Source organism: Phoenix dactylifera, chromosome 16 (genome assembly GCF_051530095.1).
Source record: "Phoenix dactylifera cultivar Ajwa chromosome 16, Ajwa_hap1_PhDact_Kaust_v1.1, whole genome shotgun sequence".
In the NCBI taxonomy this organism is placed as follows: domain Eukaryota; kingdom Viridiplantae; phylum Streptophyta; class Magnoliopsida; order Arecales; family Arecaceae; genus Phoenix; species Phoenix dactylifera.
The window spans coordinates 13,141,714-13,160,040 of record NC_143205.1 but is presented as its reverse complement, the minus strand read 5'-3'; the positions used below and the strand labels follow the sequence as shown (position 1 = coordinate 13,160,040).

Below are 18,327 nucleotides of genomic sequence, written 5' to 3'. Positions count from 1 at the left end.
TCAGATACTGGTACCGAACCGATGCAGTACGATATTCGAAATTATTAGTAAATTGGTTGGCACCTCCCCTTGGTGTGCTAAAGGTTAATTTTGATGGCTCCGTGAAACGACCATCAGCAGGAGTTGGCTGCATTATGAGGGATTTCCAAGGGGATCTCCTCTCCATGCCGAGGGGAAGAAGCTGCCTTCATGCTCTGTCCTTTTTGCTGAACTAACTACAACTTGGGAGGGTTTATGCTGTGCGGTTTTAAAATTTGAAGCCTCCCAAGTGTCGCTGGAAGAGGATTCCACCACAGTTATTAGCATTCGAAACAGTTTTTCCTTACACCTCTCAGATCCTCTACTTCTAGATTCTTGCAGATGGGAAGAGCCGTTGGGGGTGTTTCAAGTCACACATATTTACAGAGGACTGGATGGAGAGGGGCGTTGGCATTCTGCCCCCGTTGGCTTCCCTTGTGTCTGCATATACCTATGGACTCTATTCGGTTTTGATATATTTATAAACTTTCTTTTGAGGCATTGTCCTTCTCTTATACTGTAACATCCGGATCAGCTACGTAATACAACCATATACTTTTTAGTGGACTATAGTATACTGCAGCATGAATATATTTGAGCTGACCATAAGCTGATCGTGGTGTTTGTGATTAAATTTGAATAGATTTGGATTTTTAGCCTAGCGAAAACGCTAGAGCTTAGATGGGAAAGTATGTGATGATCCATGCGGCCGTGTGTTTAGTCCCACATCTATTATTTGTTGGATAGATATTGGGTACTTATATTAGATCAAGTAACTCAGATAATACCTTCTTGTTAGCCTTTTTACGTGAGGTCCTCAGTTGTAAAGATACTAAAATAATATATATTTATAAGAAAAACCCTAGAAGCGATTGTATGCCAGAAAGTTCATATTTATAAGAAAAACTCCTAGACATCATCACCCGAACCTATCTAGCATATGGTATCCTTTGCTGCCTTTTGCTTGAGCTCCTTCACTTGGGCCACCCCATTTGACTCCGGCATTCCCTCCACCCCTTCTATGATCCTCATCCGCGTTAGATCCTGGGGTGGTGGTGATTTCTAGAAGTTATCACGAACTTCAACTCATCCATAACTTAATTTTTTTGTCTCTTAGTGTTGATCCATGTTAGTTAGATTGGGACTTGGGTTCAATATACCTGAGTTTTTTTTTTTTTAAAAGTAAATTAGATAAATTAAATAATATGAACGTAGATACATCTGTAAAAATTAGAAAATAAAATATTCAAAAGTTGAACAGAAAGATTTGTCGAAGAATCCAATAATGTAGTTCCAGTATGATTGGCCATATAAGTCGCTATCCAATCCGTAGCATCATTAGCTCCTCTCTAAATATATAACACATTAATAAAGAGAAATGCATGCATCATTTACCAGTAAGCCTATATAAAGGGATAAATTCTAGTATTGATAGATGGTTTTGATAGCGATCTAATAACTGTCAAGAAGTCTTCTTCTAAATCTGAGTTTATTTTTTAATAAGAGTGATGTTTTCATCTTTTGGTAGAAGATGGTGATATTGGTATTACAAGGGGGAGTGTAATTTGAGGATTAGGAGAATTTCTTTCTCGTGAGATGTTTTTGCAAGAGGGGTGAAATTCGTTATTTCGGTCTATATGTTTTTTGAATAAATGTATTTTTTCTCTATTTTTTTTTTCATTCACGATTGTTGGTTGATTTAATAGGTGTTTATTCTAGATCCCAAGCTGGTGCATTTGATCTACACCGAGAAACATGCCATTCTTACGGTAGACTTTGTCCAACTGAGAGGTAATTGGATTGGCCCGTGTGCTTTGTTAAGAAGAAATATTGGGAGCCTCCATGCCAATATATGCTTTACACTCTTGAGAAGAAGAACAAGTACAGACTAAACCGGCGCTACCGGAGTAGAAAATGTGCTCCTAGTAAATTTTACCAATCACGTCATGCCACATCAGCAAAATGAACTTTTTGTGTGAATGAGGGAAGCACATAGCATTGCTTTAGATTCATCATCTCAGAGCCAATCATTTCCCTTGCTATTGATTGTCTACTTATCTACTACAAATCTTGAAGCTAAGTTCTATATCTGTAACGATCAAACCTTAAACCTTATCCCAACTGTTCTTTATATGCTTTATTAATTCTTATAAATTGATTGTTCATGGTTGCAACCACCTCTATTATCAGTACAAGCTTTTCTCTATCTATTTTATTTTTCTCGCAGTTTTATCCTCGTCAGATCTTGCTCTCCTTTCTCTAAATTCTTTTTCTTTTTTTTTTTTGCTACAACGAATGGCTCGTCCACCTCTAATGTGGATACATCCAAAGAAGTCAAAAAAACAACACATCATGGAGTGCACTAGACAACTTCTTTTCTCTGATCTATAGGATATCTCAAAATGATCAACCACATACGAAGTCATCTAGTCCACAACCCCGTTGGCTTCTCTGTCAACATGCCTAGCCCGAAACTCAACATCACCCCTCACCATTGCCTGGATATCCCGAAGTAGAACCTTTTGCTAAATCCTTCAAGAAATAATAGAGTTCCTCTCTTTAACTGATTTTCCTCAATTTTTGTTATAGATCCACACCATCTACCATCGCTTTTATTAGGGCTTCCAGCGCTAATATACTCAAATCTCACTCAATGCTTTCTAATTTATTGCGTGTTCTTCTCTGCAACCTCAGGACACTCATTTATGTTATACTGAACCTATTCTTTTAACCTACTTTCTGCCCAACATTAAATTATAATGTTGCAAACCTTTCTGCCATATCGTTATAAATTTGGCAGTGTGGGAAAGATGGAAAAATAAATGTAATTTAAGCTAGATGGATTAAGTAGCTATGACTGCAATTTTGAAAATGTTTAGCAAAGGACGATAAGTGGTTAGGAAATAGTCATCCTCAATCCACTCAGATGAAGCAGGCAAACCCCATCTTGTTCTCAAGGTCTTTTGGTGAAATCCCTCAAATTAGCAATCATTTGATTAACTTGGAATCCAGCCGGCTGGGGACAAGCAGTCCTGGGCTCGGCAGCATGACTGGTGGCTTTCACATAGAAGAAATAAGACTAGAAAAAAAAGGTAGACATAGAAATTAAATCACTTGATATAAAATGAATGACTATCTTGCTTCAAAATTAGTTTTCCAAAGTCATCAACATTCATGTAAGAAGACATGATAAATTGCAGTACATCCCATGCAAAAGAAAATTCCATCTCATCCTTTTCTCGGGCTATGGAGTTTCTTGAGACTGGATGTCTTCTTTGGAAGTTGTCTAGGCTGGTGTCTGCTGAAGAAGTAGGGTGTATCTTTTCAGAATTTAGTTTTGGAGTCTCTCCCCCTCTAAATGTACCAAAAAAAAAAAGAGAACCCAATAGCTTACATTTATAATTTGGTAAAAAGACAATATTCCAAAGAAATGAAAGGGGCATGGAAATAGCAAATAAGGTGGCTTCAGTTGCAGAAATGACCACCCTAATTAGCAAATCATACAGTTCCTCAGCTTTGCTTAGGATCCGGGTTCTTATTCTGAAATCCTTCAAGAATTAAATTGCAATTGTTCATGGTTTGTGCATCCAAGAGAGCATGATTCCAAAGTTTAATCATTAATAACCTCCAACACCTGCTCATGCCACAAAAGATTGCCAATATAGGTTGTTAGCTAAAATTGTATCAATTTGATAAATCAGTTTACTTAGGAATAAAAGAGAGAATAACTACATGTTGATAAAGGCTATGTGGAAATATTTATTGTGCGAACAAAGAATATAACTAAAATATAGTAGGAGAAGTAGCAGTCCTTTTAATAGAACCTTCATGAAATAGCTGGTCCAATGTTGCAATTTATAATGCACAGATGCAACTTGGCCAAAAATTCCATCCAGATGAAGACCAGCAGAAGAGATGTTAATACAATTTAAAGTATGAGAATATTCATCTGAGGAGGCATGCTTATGAATGTCAACATGTAAAGAAGTTTTCCAGAAGCAAAAAATCTCTTTGCACGGGGAGAGGGAAAGGTGAAAAAAGAATGAGGGAGCAATATGCAAGCATATGCATGTATAATTGCAAGCAAAACATCACAGAATAGAACCCTACCATAGCAAACCGGGATCTCGCACAAGGTCCTGCCCATGAAGCCGGGAGAATGCCTCACATGCCCATGGAATGTGACCATCTGCTACCACCCTGCAAAGAAGCAGTTGTACTCATCAGAACTAAAGTTGGTGAACATCACCCTCATCACGCTGAACATGTATACCCCCAACCCACACACACAAAAAAAGGGAAAAGAAAGGAAGCAAAATTATAAGACACACACACATACACAGAGAGAGAGAGAGAGAGAGAGAGAGAGAGAGCATATCTAAACAAAATGCAATTCCTCTATATGATATTTTCTTTCAAGTTACTTGTAAACAGGGTAACATTACTTAATGTTCTTCACTTATATATGACATTAACCAAAATTGAACTTTATGCCATTCAGACTTTTTGCATTTGAAATAACATCTGCTGCCGATATTCACATCTCACGGAGCCTAAGACAGTACTTCAAAATTTGCTAGACCGTTCAACAACAAAAGGGAGTGCAGTTTTTTTATTAATTTGCGGTACTTTTTAAGCAAACAAGAGAATGTAAATTAAAAAATTAACGAAAAGGAAATTTGGTTTCATATTAATCCTTATACCCTTAATTTACCAAAACAGGATTAACAGCAAAAGAAAATTAATGGAATTTGAAGCAGATAGAGCACGACCTTTGTCTTCTCACAAATGAATTCCAGAGGTGCATAATTTGCTTCTCATCTTTTGTCGTCTTAACAAACTCATCAAGCATCTGCATAATATGGTGGGCATCATGATAAATATAACATTTTCGTATGATGTTGCAAGAAATATTAAAAGAATAGCTTGCTAAATTTCATAACCGCAAAGATCCAGTGTCCCATGCAACCAGATTTTAATTTGATAATAAGAGTTTTAAACCAAGCTCAAAACAGAAGGCTCTAAAGATGATGACTCAGGCAATAAAACAAGCAGATAAAAATTTCCAGAAACACAGAATAATATATCTCTTCTATTTTGTATGTAATAAATTTCTAATATATGAAAAGTGAAGAGGAATACTATGTAATCACCATATCTTACCATTCTGTCTTCAATATCAGCAATGTCATTATCCATTTCATCGTCACTGTCCTGATCTGATAGTACTTCTTCCCATGCCATTGGCTTTAAACACAAGAAACATATCAATCTCTAACTAATTTATGCACAACTAAGAAATTAAAATTGAAGTATTTTTCATAAATAGAAATATTAGAATAGAATGTCGGAAAGAGTTAAAGAAGAAAAAAAATAATCTCAATAAACTTAGGAAATAAAGCTTGAATTCATTATATCTCAGCTAGGAATTTGACCATATAAGGGGAGAGAAATGTTTCAAACATAAAATGAATAACCATATAAGTTCAGATCAGAAATCACATATACTGACTAGTATAAGCTTGACAGGAAGTGATGCAAGTCACTTAGCAGCATATAGTAAATCAATTGAAAAGGCATAAACACACAGAAAAAAACTGCAATGATGCAAATTATAGCATTCTTATGTTGGTGAAGTGCATTGAACTTGGAAAGCCCACATAGTGATTGTTGCAGAAACATTCACTTCTCCCTCCGACACCACCTCCTAGACACCCACCACAAACTCGCAGCCTTCACACTCCAATGTCATCTATCACCTAGCAATCTAGTTGCCACTCTTCATTAGCTAGTTCTTTTGTTTCTGAAACTACCTTTCATCTAACCATGACTAGTCCATGCTAACCTTGCCAGCCTATGGTAATCCCGGTGATACCATCTCATAGAAATGTTTGTAGTCCCACTCAGAGGTACTAAAGGAATTGGATGACCACTAGCACTTCCACTAGGTCATGTTTGGTTCCACAAGTTGCATCAATGATTATCAATGATGTTCCTGTAGGTCCTTTTTGCTACTTTTTTAAGGAGCACAAGCTCACAGTGCCACTCAAAGATACCAAAACATTTAGCATGGCACCTGCAACTTCTATCAGGTCATACTTGTTTTCCATGTACTGCAACCCAGTTATTGATAATGCTACAATAGGTCTTTCTGATCACCATCTCAACTTATCTATGGCTTTTCCTTGATACCTTGACTCTTAGTACCTGGAATCTTCTACCTAGGGTGATTCATCTGCTTCACAATCTATTGGAAACTTGAACCCACACCCACTTTCTAAGCATTTCTCTATTAAAAGTGTTTCTAAAATATTTGCTTCCCCACAATCACACCATCGCCTGCTCACGATTCTGGCAACTAAGCCTCAAAACATACCTCCATGGCTTGGTTACTTTGGTTCTTCTTAATGTTGTTGAGGTTATGCATTTCAAGCATCATTCTAATTAACCTTGGAAAATTAATTTCTAGAATGCCTTTCCTATGATCTACAAATTGATGGATTTATTACTACCTAATGATTGGTCCACGTCCACCTTTATCATTGCAAATTGTTTGAGCATGATTTATCTCAAGTTTCAAAGAGTAGTAGTCATATATATATATATATATATATAGCCCATATACAATTTGTATAGAAACTAGAAAGTCTTAAGAATGCTTTTTGACATGCAAATCATAAGCAGGTTCACATGTATATGTTCACATGGATTGCGCCAAGGTTGGAAACTCATGACCTAATTGAGACATCATGTTCTAAGGCTAGGAAGTCAAAGTTTCATGTGACTTGAATAGTGTTAGCAGGGAAAAGCAAGCAACCAGAAATCCACCTGAGCTTGGCTGATCCTGTCATGATTTGGATGTCTGTCGAGACTCAGATATAGGGTCAAAATACCAGCTACCAAGCTAACAAACATATTGACTATTTCCATGGACAAAAATGTCGATCTGAGTTAAGCATCTATGTTTCATTTAACTCGCAGCCTTCCAAGTTCTTAAGCAGGTCCGATCACCAAGTCGATGACTGCCTAGTCACCGGATGCTAGATCCACCTAGCTATTTCAAGCACCATATACACCCCATGGAACAACTTAGTTCACAAAATTATAGCTATTGGAACATTTTAACTCATATTATCAACAAATCAAACAATAAATTTATTTATGATTCTTATTATTCACCTTAACAAGTTAAAAGTAGTAATATGTAAAACTCATCAAGTTACGATAACTCCAGGCCTCTATGCATTGGCACATAAATGAGCCCATGTGCTTTGTACTTATTTATGAGGGAATGAACGGTTCCCACTCATCATAGATCATTGAAAACCCTTTTTGTCAGTTGCTTCCTAATTTGCTCATCAAGAAGCTCTTCCCTTGTTCCTCACATCTTCTCTCTGTTTATTTCTCTTACTCTTTTCTCTCTTCTTCCCACTCTTTATACTCTTGTTTTCTTCCTTTATTCTCTCCACATTCCTTTCATTTTCACATCTTCCCCTCTTTTAAATCCCATTTTCAAATCTATTTTACATTTTCCCCTTCCTATTCTTCCTCCGCCACTCACTCGTAACCTTCCCTCCTCTTCTTTTTCCCCCTTGGTTGTAGTATTTTATATCCCTTTCTTTCAACTTCCTTTTTTTGTCTTCTTTCTCATCTTCTTTCTACTTCACTATTTATCCTAATCAAAATGAAAGCATTTTATTTTTCTTTTCTAGTTCTTTTTGCTAATGTTTCTTCAACCCCCTTCTCTTACTACCTTCATTTCCTTTTTTCTTTTTCCTGTTTTCCCTCTCCTACTTCCTATTCCTTTATTACACTTTTCTCCGTTTGCTTCTCTTTCCCCATATAACTTGCTCTTAGAAAAGAATGACTACTCTGGTCATTAGAAAGCCTACCTCGTAACATGGCATTTTCTAAGAGTTGAGGAGTACCTAAGTAGTGCTTTTGTTCGTTTCAACAATTTTCCTAAGTATTTCAGTCATTAAGATATCCAATAGAAGTAGTACTTTTGCATAAATAATATACATAAAGATTGCTACACCTTAAAAAATTTCTCTTGTGATGGGCAATGAGACTCCAGTGCTGTAAATTATAAGATTTCAATTTCCAACCATATTTTGGTGATTTGCTCTATCAAGGCCATACAAAATACTAAAGTGTTTACTTTATATTCTTGTTCAGAAGAGGAAATATCTGTAGTTATCCTCCAATAGTCTACTTTGTAAAAGGAAAAGGGAATTTGGGTACTTCTTTTATTTATTAAAACCATTATATATTGAATGAAAATTTTCCATAATTATGCTATATCTTGTCAAAGGGCTACATTGATGTGCTAGAGAAACCACCACCATTTGACCCTTAGCATGACTTCTGGAGCTCATGAAAAAAGAGCAGCAAACCTGATTGCTATGAATCAAGGATTGTACTGGCCAATGCAAAAAGTGACTGTCTGGTCTTAGAATGCACCTGACCTTGATGTGCTTAGAAGAGGAGCATCCCAGTTGGTACCAACTGATAGCAAGCAAGACATGACCAGCGCCAATAGCCTTGCCCAATGCCACTGGGATGAGATCAAAATGGCACCTGGTCCTTTTTCCTTTTGTTTTTGTCATTTGAACAAGGAGGAAAAAAAGGTAAAAAGAAAGGGAGGGGAGAAAGAAGCTAACATTCAACCAATATCTGCATCATAAACACAATGATGAACCCTAAAGCCTCATCTAAACCTAATATATGACCTAAAGAAACCCTAAACAAGCATAAATTGAAGAAATTAGAAAAAGAAAAAAGTTTCCCATTATCGTACCAAGGTGCACAGCATCTACCAATCTAGCTACCGTACTAACCTAAGCCACAAGCGATGCTGGCACCAAGACCAGGTCTTTGCACCTTGCTATCAATAATCACAATGTAAGTCACAGTTTAAATTTAGTAGTGTGAAACAATTCAGACTCAAGCTATCCTCTCTGCATGAATTTTTTTGACTTGTAATGCTCGCAAAAGAGGCATCCATTTTCTGTATTACCTGCATTATTCCCCATTAAAGGATAGATGAGGACAAAATATTCCACTAATTTTTTGAGCATGCTATGTTAAAAGTTTTGCTAAAAGTAGCTGGCAAGAGCTGATTTACCCATCTTTACTCAGTTAAATAGTAGATCCGAGTCCTATTAAATTTCTTTAACAGCATACTCAAAAATATTGCATGTTATTAAGTTCTCATACTGATGCAAGAGACCAATATCTGAAGATAAGAGGTAAAATATTAGTTTAAGTTAGGAAACATAAAGGCCCTGCTGACTAGGTAAATAAAGAATTCTCCATGTCTAGAAAATTAAGCAATTAAAAGAAGAGACCTATGGGTCACCTGATATCCATGAGAGTGAAAGAACTGGCGCTTTTGTAGCAGTGAACAGCTGTAAAGAAAACAGAAGCAGTAAAATAAAAATGGAAAAAATTATCCCGTTACAGCTACTGCTGCGGTTGAGAATTGAAGTATCAAACTAAAAGCATGCAAATATTAGCTAGCAAATACTTAGAACAATTTTTAATCTATGCACAAAATTTGAGAATTAGAAACTCACTTTCTGCAATTAGCTCGTTTAACACACGGCTTCTGAGTCTTCAGGTATTGCAGTGCATTCACAGGTGTTAGACTGCTTTCAGATACAGGCTGAGCACAATCATTACCGGTAGAAGCTTGAGCTGTAGTAGCACAAACAACTGTGGTATCAGGGCTAGATGAGACAGGTTCTATGCAATCTGCTGCATGACGATTCTCTAAACCAAAGCTTTCTGCCTTATGCTTTGCAGACAGCAACTGAGTCTCATTGAACAATGACTTTTGAAGCTTTTCCTCTTTATAAAAGCCATTATCTGATTCATAAATGATTAATCAGTCTTTGTAAGTTAGGACAGAATAAATGCAATTTCATTTTTCCGTGCTAAATGAATTACGTACCATTATGTTTATTCATAAATGAAGCATCTGTTGGATATGAAATGGGCCTGCAAGAGGAATGCGTGCCATTCTCCCATGGATAATTGTCATGAAAACCTTCTTGTGCTGCTTCAGGTGAGTCTGACTCCAAAACATGTGAACATACATGACTTACAGCCTGAAAAATATTTTTTGCTCTTCTATGCCTCCTAAATTTTGAGCTGCCAAAATGATTCAGATTTCAGTTAAAAAAAGTTCATTGAATTATCCTTGCACAGAGAGATCGCTAGACAGTTTAAATACTTAAAAAATGTACAGAAATATTACCAGTAGAAAAATGAATCCAACTTTGGATCAACCTGCAGAGTAAGTTATCATGTTAGATAAATAAAAAAAATGGAAATTGCAAGGCCTTTTAACCACATAGCTCTCTGAAACTTAAGGACAACTGCACATCCTTTCAGTATCTATCTAATTAATGCATCGATTAATATCTAAAAATTGTTCAATGCTCAAGAGTTGATGCCTACTGATCACAGCTCTCTAAAGAATATTCAACTATTCAAATTCAGTGGTTGCTAATCAAAACTCTTCGAACAATAATTGTCAATTCAGATTACAAATTTCATTACCTCCTCTACCAGGTCAGATGGCTGATGAAAATGGATGAGAACATAGTTTATGCTACATGTTATCAAATTCAAGCAAGTTAATAAAACTTAAAAATCCAAAATTCACTTTCATAGAAAATATTATCTTGATTTTTTTTCTCAGTAACATGTATAGAATTTTATTTAGAAAATTGTATTAGGTTTTGGATTGAGTTCAATAAAAGCCTTGAGCTTCAAGAACCACAAGTTGAGATTTTTTGGTACGCTTTGACATTTTCCAGCAGTCCTACGAGGGAGTTCAACAACAAGCATTTCTGAGAGACTGAAGCAACCCGATGAGTCCATACTTTACCAAGTTATCAGCATAGAACAGTCTTACGGGACAAAAGAGTAAGAGACAATAGCTACATTTGTTTAATCCTTAATGTTTGATAGCCAAATTTCTTCTTATTTGAGTTGGTACTTTGACTTGCTTTGATTATCCTTTGCAAAAAGTTTGTATTGTAGAAGCAAAATTTTATGCATGATATACATCAAGTATATTGTCATAAGAAAAATGATCTTAAAAGGTTTCCTGTTTTGATGGTGACATGTCATTAGCTTTAGTCTAAGGCTAATCATGTTCTTGGTTGGGACTTTGTCAATACCCAATTTCAAGCAAATGGTCAGACTCTTCATTCATGTTTTAACTGAGACAACCTTGGCTATCTGTTTTGTTCTTAATTTTTTTTTTCAAAAAAAAAAAGAAGTTATAAGAAATAGGCATTTAACTTTCTCCTTTTTAAGTCAATATGTTGGAAATTGTTTCTTCCCCAAACTTTAGTTGTTTGACATCCATTTTAATATCAAAGCAAGGTTTTCCGCCAAACACAATTATATAGCCAATCTTAATAAAATTGGAAACAACCACACAGAAAGAAGAATAGACATAGTCAACTTATGCAGTATGCATTCATTGGCTTCGTAATAGTGGTCTATATAAACTGCAGCAAATGCACCATCATTTTAGGACATATATATATTGGGATTTTTCCCCATGTATAAGATATAAACAAATAATTTATCCTTTCAACTCTTGTTCATATTGATCTTGCTAGAGCTTAGTTACCAGAAGCCAGTGCAGATGCAGGTCTGGAAGTGGAATTGGCTGCAGGAATGGGAAAGTCGAACTCTTTAAAAAAAGAAAAAAAGGGACAAGAAACGGTCAGGAAGTAGGTGTTGGATGAGTTTCCAGAGATTTTGAAGCAGAAGCACCACCTTAAGTGGAAGCAGGGCCGGCCCGAGCCCTAGGCGACCGAGGCGGTCGCCTAAGGCCTCGGGCCAATGGAAGGCCCCCGGGAGGCTGACCAAAAGGAAGCAAAGGGCCCATATAAAATGGGATCTGGAGCTAGCTACGAGTCTTCCCCCTTGATGGAAAGGAGGTGGAGAGTTTCCTGGCCTGCAGAGGGGCAATTTGGGAAGTTGGGGACAGTAGTTTTGTTTTGGGTGGGGAGAGAGAGAGAGAGAGAGGAGGGATTTGGTTGGCTTGATAGACGCCTGAAGCCACTCTTATCTTTCATCCCTTCTCTTTTTTGGTTTGGGTCTTGGTTTTCCTTCCCTCACATTACTCCTAATCCAGCTGGGCCATCCGGAAGAAAGATAGGGGGATTGGAGATGGACTTCTTGGAGGGTGGAGATTCTTTTAGTTTTCTCCTCTCGGTTTCTTCTCCCCTCTCGGGTGGTAGAGAGAGAAAAGGAGGGAGGGGGTTGAATGGCTGCTGTGCTGTGATGTTGCAGTTGCCGCTTGGGTACTCACTTGAAAGGGAGATGGTGGGATGGGGTGAATTTCCCATAATGACCCTACTTTCTCTTATAGAGAGGTTCCTTTATGGACAAATTCTTTTCTTTACCTTGACCATGAAGTGCCATGGGATGACCTTTTCATGGTAAACAGTATTGCCAAGCATTATCTCAGTTATTTAATCAGTTTCATGGCCCTTCATTTAGAGTAATTACTTTTATGTGCTTCCATTCAAGAATTATATTAAATTGAAAAGGTTTCTTGTCTATCTTTGTTAGATTCATGTATCTTTGTTGAAATAATGTACTTGATAGCTATCTATTTTTATATATATTTTTTAAGTATTTTATATTTATTAAAAAAATTATTATTAAAAAAGAGGCCTCGTTCATTGGATTCGCCTTAGGCCCCGGAATGTATTTGAGCCGCCCATGAGTGGAAGTTTCTTGCTTCTAAGTGCTTTTATGCATCACAAATTTTTTAAGTTAGCATCAAGCAATGCATAATCCTCTTTGTGCTCAATATTCTAACCAGTGGTTTCACAAAGAACATCAAAACCACGAGTTTTGAGACCTGACAACTAATAGTCTGTTGTGATTAACAAATTCAACAGGCTGTTGATCAGGAAATCAGGCAAAGCAATGTTTTATAGCTAGAATGCCCAATAGAGCTCCAGATTACTGTCCATTGTGTTCATCAGCTTTTGCAGTAAATAGTAACTTCCAAAAGGAATTTTCGACATTGTGCACTTTAGAGCTATCACAGCACCTTCAGCAACTTAATAAGTATGTAGTTTTACCCTACCAACCTTCTATAACTGACATTTAGCCCTAAATTATGATAAATGAGAGAAACAAGTTTATTTACTTTGTTTTTTGCCCTTTGTCCTTGCTGCACTAATTTAATGGTGATCCTCTAGATTTTTGTTGGCTCCTTGGTGACCCGTGTAACAAAGTTGCTTCTCTAATTGCAGATATGTTCAGTAATAGCCTAACAATTGGGTTCGTGCTGTCATCCCATCATTATTTAAACATGTTGCACTGCATGGTGGCTTGCGATTTGGTAGGATTTCGTTTATGGGCATAACCATCCACTACTTTTGGGTTTATTTTAACATTTTTCATTTAACCTTCAGAAATTGCCCTCATCCAGAGGAGATCCAGGTTCAACCAGTGGCAGTGCATTGTTATTGCATTTGGTTCTTGTTCATAAAGTATTCATTCCTCAAGATGTTGAAACCATGGAAATGTCCATTCTTCCATTAACAAAAGGAAAAATTTGAAATTTAAATATGTTCTTTAAAAAGAGCAAGCAAAAGCATTCGTTTACGGAGTAGCACAATATATACATTTGACACATCAAGAGATTATAAGCATGACCCCATCTATACAAAAGCTATAGTAATACAAACTCAATTCATAGCATATCCTATATGCTCCAACCCCCTTAGAGTTTCAACGGAAGTTCTTTATCGTTGACGATTGCATGGAAAAAGTTCTTCTCAACAGAGCTCCTTTTTCCTAAAGCTATCTTCTTCAAGTAACAACATGAGGGTTCAAGTTTTGTTCATTAAAGAGAGATAAGATGCTTTTACCAATCTATCTAATCGATGTATGATCTCAACATCGCATAATAATCACAGTTATTCTTTCTCTTGTTTATATCTTGGAAGAGCTTTCTTTTTGCTATCATGCATCAAATATTAAAAACAGTCATGTAAAGTGGGCTCAACAAATATGAAAATTTCCAACAAAGCATGGATCCATTACATCCTAGAAACAGCAATAACAAAATAACTCACTGGTGTTCCAGCAAAATGCAAAACGTCTATGAACATGCCAATTTTTCATAGAGCATCTGACACCAGTATATCACTCTACAATCTGCAAGATAATACTATTGATATATTATATTTCAGTAATGACAGAATACTAACCTCAAATATCTGAATATCAGTCCTCACAGAAACATTCACAGCTTGATACTCCTCACTTTCCTGTGCACAAGTCAGGTTCATTTTCAATTTAACAGTGATTGAATATGTAAGAGTGAAGATCTTAGAAGTTTACCGACCTCAAACTCAAAATGGAATAGGTCATGAGAGGCAGTCAAGTGACATTTTAAACCCTATAAAGCATGAAATTTAGAATATCAGAGAACTAATATAAAAAACACAAGGGAAGTTTGCATATAAGAACACAAGACTTACCTTAAAGCTTGCACATTTGACCAAGCAAAATGGACAGGAGAAGTCCTCAGTAACTGTTTGTAAGAAAACAGATTGGTGAAAACTTTAGATAGAGAAAAAATACTGCATATTTTTAATGATTGTTGTTCATCATTTCTAGGAGAGTCAAAACATGTCCAAAGGTGCTCCATCTCAAGTGAAATAGCAACACTTATCAAACTTGTATTGTTAGTCTGGTTCCATGCCAAATAACTAAATCTTAGCTAATTATCACCATAAGATCACAAAAATTAACTAACATTTTTAAATAAAATGGCTACTTGTGTGCTTGATTAATCTTGTATGTCAAATATTTTTAAGTTATTGTGTAAGAGGTGGCACATCCTTAGAGGTGTTCCATCTCAAAAGAATCAGCTGCACCTGTCTCAATGTAAAGCTATAGAGATAAATATTTGTGCATCAAGTCCACATGATGTCCCTAGATTGTGGTGAATTTATGCATAATTTTGCATTACACAATTTTTATCAAAAAATTTTCTTAAAACGAATATATTTAATACAATATATTATATTGAATAAGAATCAGTTCTGCCTTTTTTGAATTTTTTCCAAGAGATTATTTTAGATAAACCAAAAATGAATGTTTTTGTACTTTAATACCGATATCAAAAGTTTTCATCTTTCATGGATCAACCCTTCAGCTCAAGGTTGGAAAATTCCATCGCAAATTTTCCACTTAGCATTAAGTCCCAAATAAAAGCAACTATATCTATCACATACGGGTGAAGCACAGAGAGAGAGAGGAAGGGGAAGAGAGAGAGAGAACCACCTTCAGTCTTCTGCAGTCTATTGTTATAGTATCCATAGTTAAATACAACGTTACCACTTCTCAATCTAGACAGCAAAAACAGAACCATTAGTGGGAATATGATATTAATAAATAATATAAATATAGTAGATTGAAAGCAACAAATAATAAATAATGAATGAACCCAATGTTTGACAAACAAAGAAGGATTTGTATTTAAGATCTCTTGTCATTAATTATGTAAGCATCCATCACACTTATGTCCGGGCAACATAATTGCATGAATTCCGCTCAATATAAAAGTAACGCATGAAAATGTCACATTTTTTTTTATTTCAAAAAAAAATAAAGGATGCCAGAAATAACCTTCATTTTTTCAAATTATACATAAGATCAATTGAGCCAAGTTGGAAACTCGGAGTGTTAGTAAATGACTAAATTCTTTTTCAATTTCATTGTGCATAGAAACCAAAATAAACCTTGAATTTACAAATATGGGTATTACTTCACCTCATGTTTAGTTTATAACTGCAGCAAATATAAAAGTATTTACAGATAAATTCCTAAGTCCTACATGATGTGTAACAGACTCTAAACACCCAATAACTAATATCAAGAGGACTTTGAGCACAAGCCTTGACCTTTTATATTTTACGTTCATGTATGAACAACTTAAACACCACTACCTGTAATATTAAAATGTAACATTACCGCCAGTGTATTCAATCGGTAGCTCAAGTTTTTTTTTTCTTTCACTACCTTCCCACCGACAGGATTATTAAATATTGCTCTGATAAACTTTGAATTCTTCAGATGAGTATCTTCATCTCCAGGGCTCCGCTTTATTCCATTGCAAATAAATTTAAAAAAAAGAGCAATCACAATGTTTCCACTAGCTAAAAACTGGTGTTATGTAGTTTGTCAAGGAATCACCCATGTCCCATGATTATCAAAATCAACCTTCACTTAAAAATCGCAAAATAAAAAACAGGCTGGACCCCTGTTTCGAACGAAACACGGGACCCATCCTCCCCACGGCTTGCTGGCCTCCGCCGGCCGGCCTACACCTCCCTCTCTCTTCCTTCCTCTCTCTCTTCCTCCCTCCCTCGCTCGCTCTCTGTTTTTATCTTTCCTTCTCCTTCTCCTTCTCCCCCTAGTAACGGATTTCGTTTCTGTTGTCAGAACCATGCCGGTCAGCTGCCGGAATGGCTCAAAATGGCCAGAATCGCCCGGTTCGAGATGGTTCCGCCAACCTTGATGCCCACAAACCAGACACTAGAAATTCATGAGATAATCTTACTCTTCTATATGTAAAGCAACCTTCTAGATCTTGTTTTGTGAAAAATGCCAATTTACTTGTTTTCTTCAACTATCTAATGCAACTAACAACCATAAAGCAGAAGCTTAAAATTCAATTATAATTTGGAACTTCATTTGAATTATCCAAATGGTGTTTATGTTTTCTCTACTAGAAAAGAACACATCACGAATGATGAACAAATTGAACATCATATCAAAATTCAAAAATTGAATGAGACAACAAAATCAATAGTTAAGCAGAACAAAAAAAAATACTAAACATTTACAATTCATTGAATAGTAGAAAATGACAAATGCTGAAAATTTTACACCAACATAATAAATAAATGTAGATACCGTTTAATATGTGTCAGTGATGATGTTGGAACATCATCATATGAGTAAGAATTATAAGGAGACTTTTCTTTTGCTCCAATCTCTTGAGCACGTACACTCACTTGCACTTGATATGAGCACTTCCAATAAAAAAAAAATACCGATCATTGGAGGATCAATAAATGTTGAAAAATGTATGGTAAGCAGCATGAACTCACCATAGAATCCATGCGTCGAGAATGTAGAGTCAAGCAGTTCTCCAAAAAAGAAGGCTGCAAAAAATAAAAATCTCAAAACATGGAACTAGCATGTAGAACAAACAGAGTATGAAGGATCTATGCAGGCAGACAAACTAATGCAGAAGACAATCATATATTATTCGGCATACTCGTTGACAATGGAACATAATCTGATGTAGGTCAAGGCTGTGATTTTTAGGAGTTACAGCAAAAGTGTGGTTGAGTGTTGTCAGAATATACATAACCAGGTGACGCTGGTTTGACATGACAGAGCTATAAATTTAAGGAAAAGGCACGAAGTGGTGTTACATGATTTGTAAAACCTAGCCTTGTCACAGAATGGTGGCTTGGCCAATTTGGAATATCTGCTCATGTAAAAGAGGTTACAAATCATGAATTTTGTCAAGCTGGGGTGTGGAGGGAATATCCAGGTATACATGCCAATTGACTGGACTGACTGTAATTCAAGCATTACATCCTTGATTGGCCTGGGCAATATTGTTTAACAAGTTAAGGTATAGTCCCTCACTACCAAGCATAAGAAGGCATGCATATCATGTTATCATGTAACCTAGCTCATAGTAGAAATGACAAGGCTCTGTTCAAATATAACAAGTTACACCAGAAAAATTTTAACATACTACTCAAATTGGGAACAAAGAATACAGCAGAGTAAAAGTGGCAAAAAAATCTGGGACCATGTCATGAAAAGCCAACGTCGATTAGTATTGCTGGTCTAACATAGAAATTTACTCGAAGGAAAAGATAAAAGAGCTAGATACCAATAAATTAGTATTAATTAAAGATTTGAAAGCAAATTCAGTGTGTATGCTAGTATTCATCTGACACAACAAAAATCAAGTTCTCAATAAGCATATGTTAGCATTTCATCGTAAAAACTAGATGAACTAGGGTTTGAACTTTGAAGTAACAGCACCAATACCTTACCACTAAGGTACAGATTGGTACAGTATATGACCATACTGATGCACTGTATGCCTATCAGTGTAGGAGGTACTGAGGTGTGCACCATATGTCACTATGGCTCCATACCATGCGGCACATCAATACTGGCACTTTGTGGTATGCTACAGTAGAGCCAGTTGAATTGGTA

At 36.2% G+C, this 18,327-nt stretch overlaps 1 protein-coding gene across 4 annotated transcripts in view; it reads right to left on the bottom strand.

The window, feature by feature from the left end:
* Positions 1-3,132: 3,132 nt before the first annotated feature.
* Positions 3,133-18,327, bottom strand: part of LOC103721166 (polycomb group protein EMF2B-like) — a 40,670-nt gene continuing 25,475 nt past the window's right edge. For all 4 annotated transcript variants that reach the window (XM_039114799.3, XM_088713064.2, XM_088713065.2 and 1 more), the window contains 14 exons: positions 17,193-17,246; positions 16,996-17,114; positions 15,361-15,425; positions 14,553-14,605; positions 14,417-14,470; positions 14,280-14,339; positions 10,280-10,311; positions 9,974-10,173; positions 9,597-9,888; positions 9,380-9,428; positions 5,182-5,265; positions 4,791-4,870; positions 4,129-4,218; positions 3,133-3,652 (listed from right to left, as the gene is read on the bottom strand). In XM_039114799.3, the coding sequence (XP_038970727.3) occupies positions 3,529-3,652; positions 4,129-4,218; positions 4,791-4,870; positions 5,182-5,265; positions 9,380-9,428; positions 9,597-9,888; positions 9,974-10,173; positions 10,280-10,311; positions 14,280-14,339; positions 14,417-14,470; positions 14,553-14,605; positions 15,361-15,425; positions 16,996-17,114; positions 17,193-17,246 (1,356 nt within the window). In that variant the 3' untranslated portion in view covers positions 3,133-3,528. The remainder of the gene's footprint in view (positions 3,653-4,128; positions 4,219-4,790; positions 4,871-5,181; positions 5,266-9,379; positions 9,429-9,596; positions 9,889-9,973; positions 10,174-10,279; positions 10,312-14,279; positions 14,340-14,416; positions 14,471-14,552; positions 14,606-15,360; positions 15,426-16,995; positions 17,115-17,192; positions 17,247-18,327) is intronic.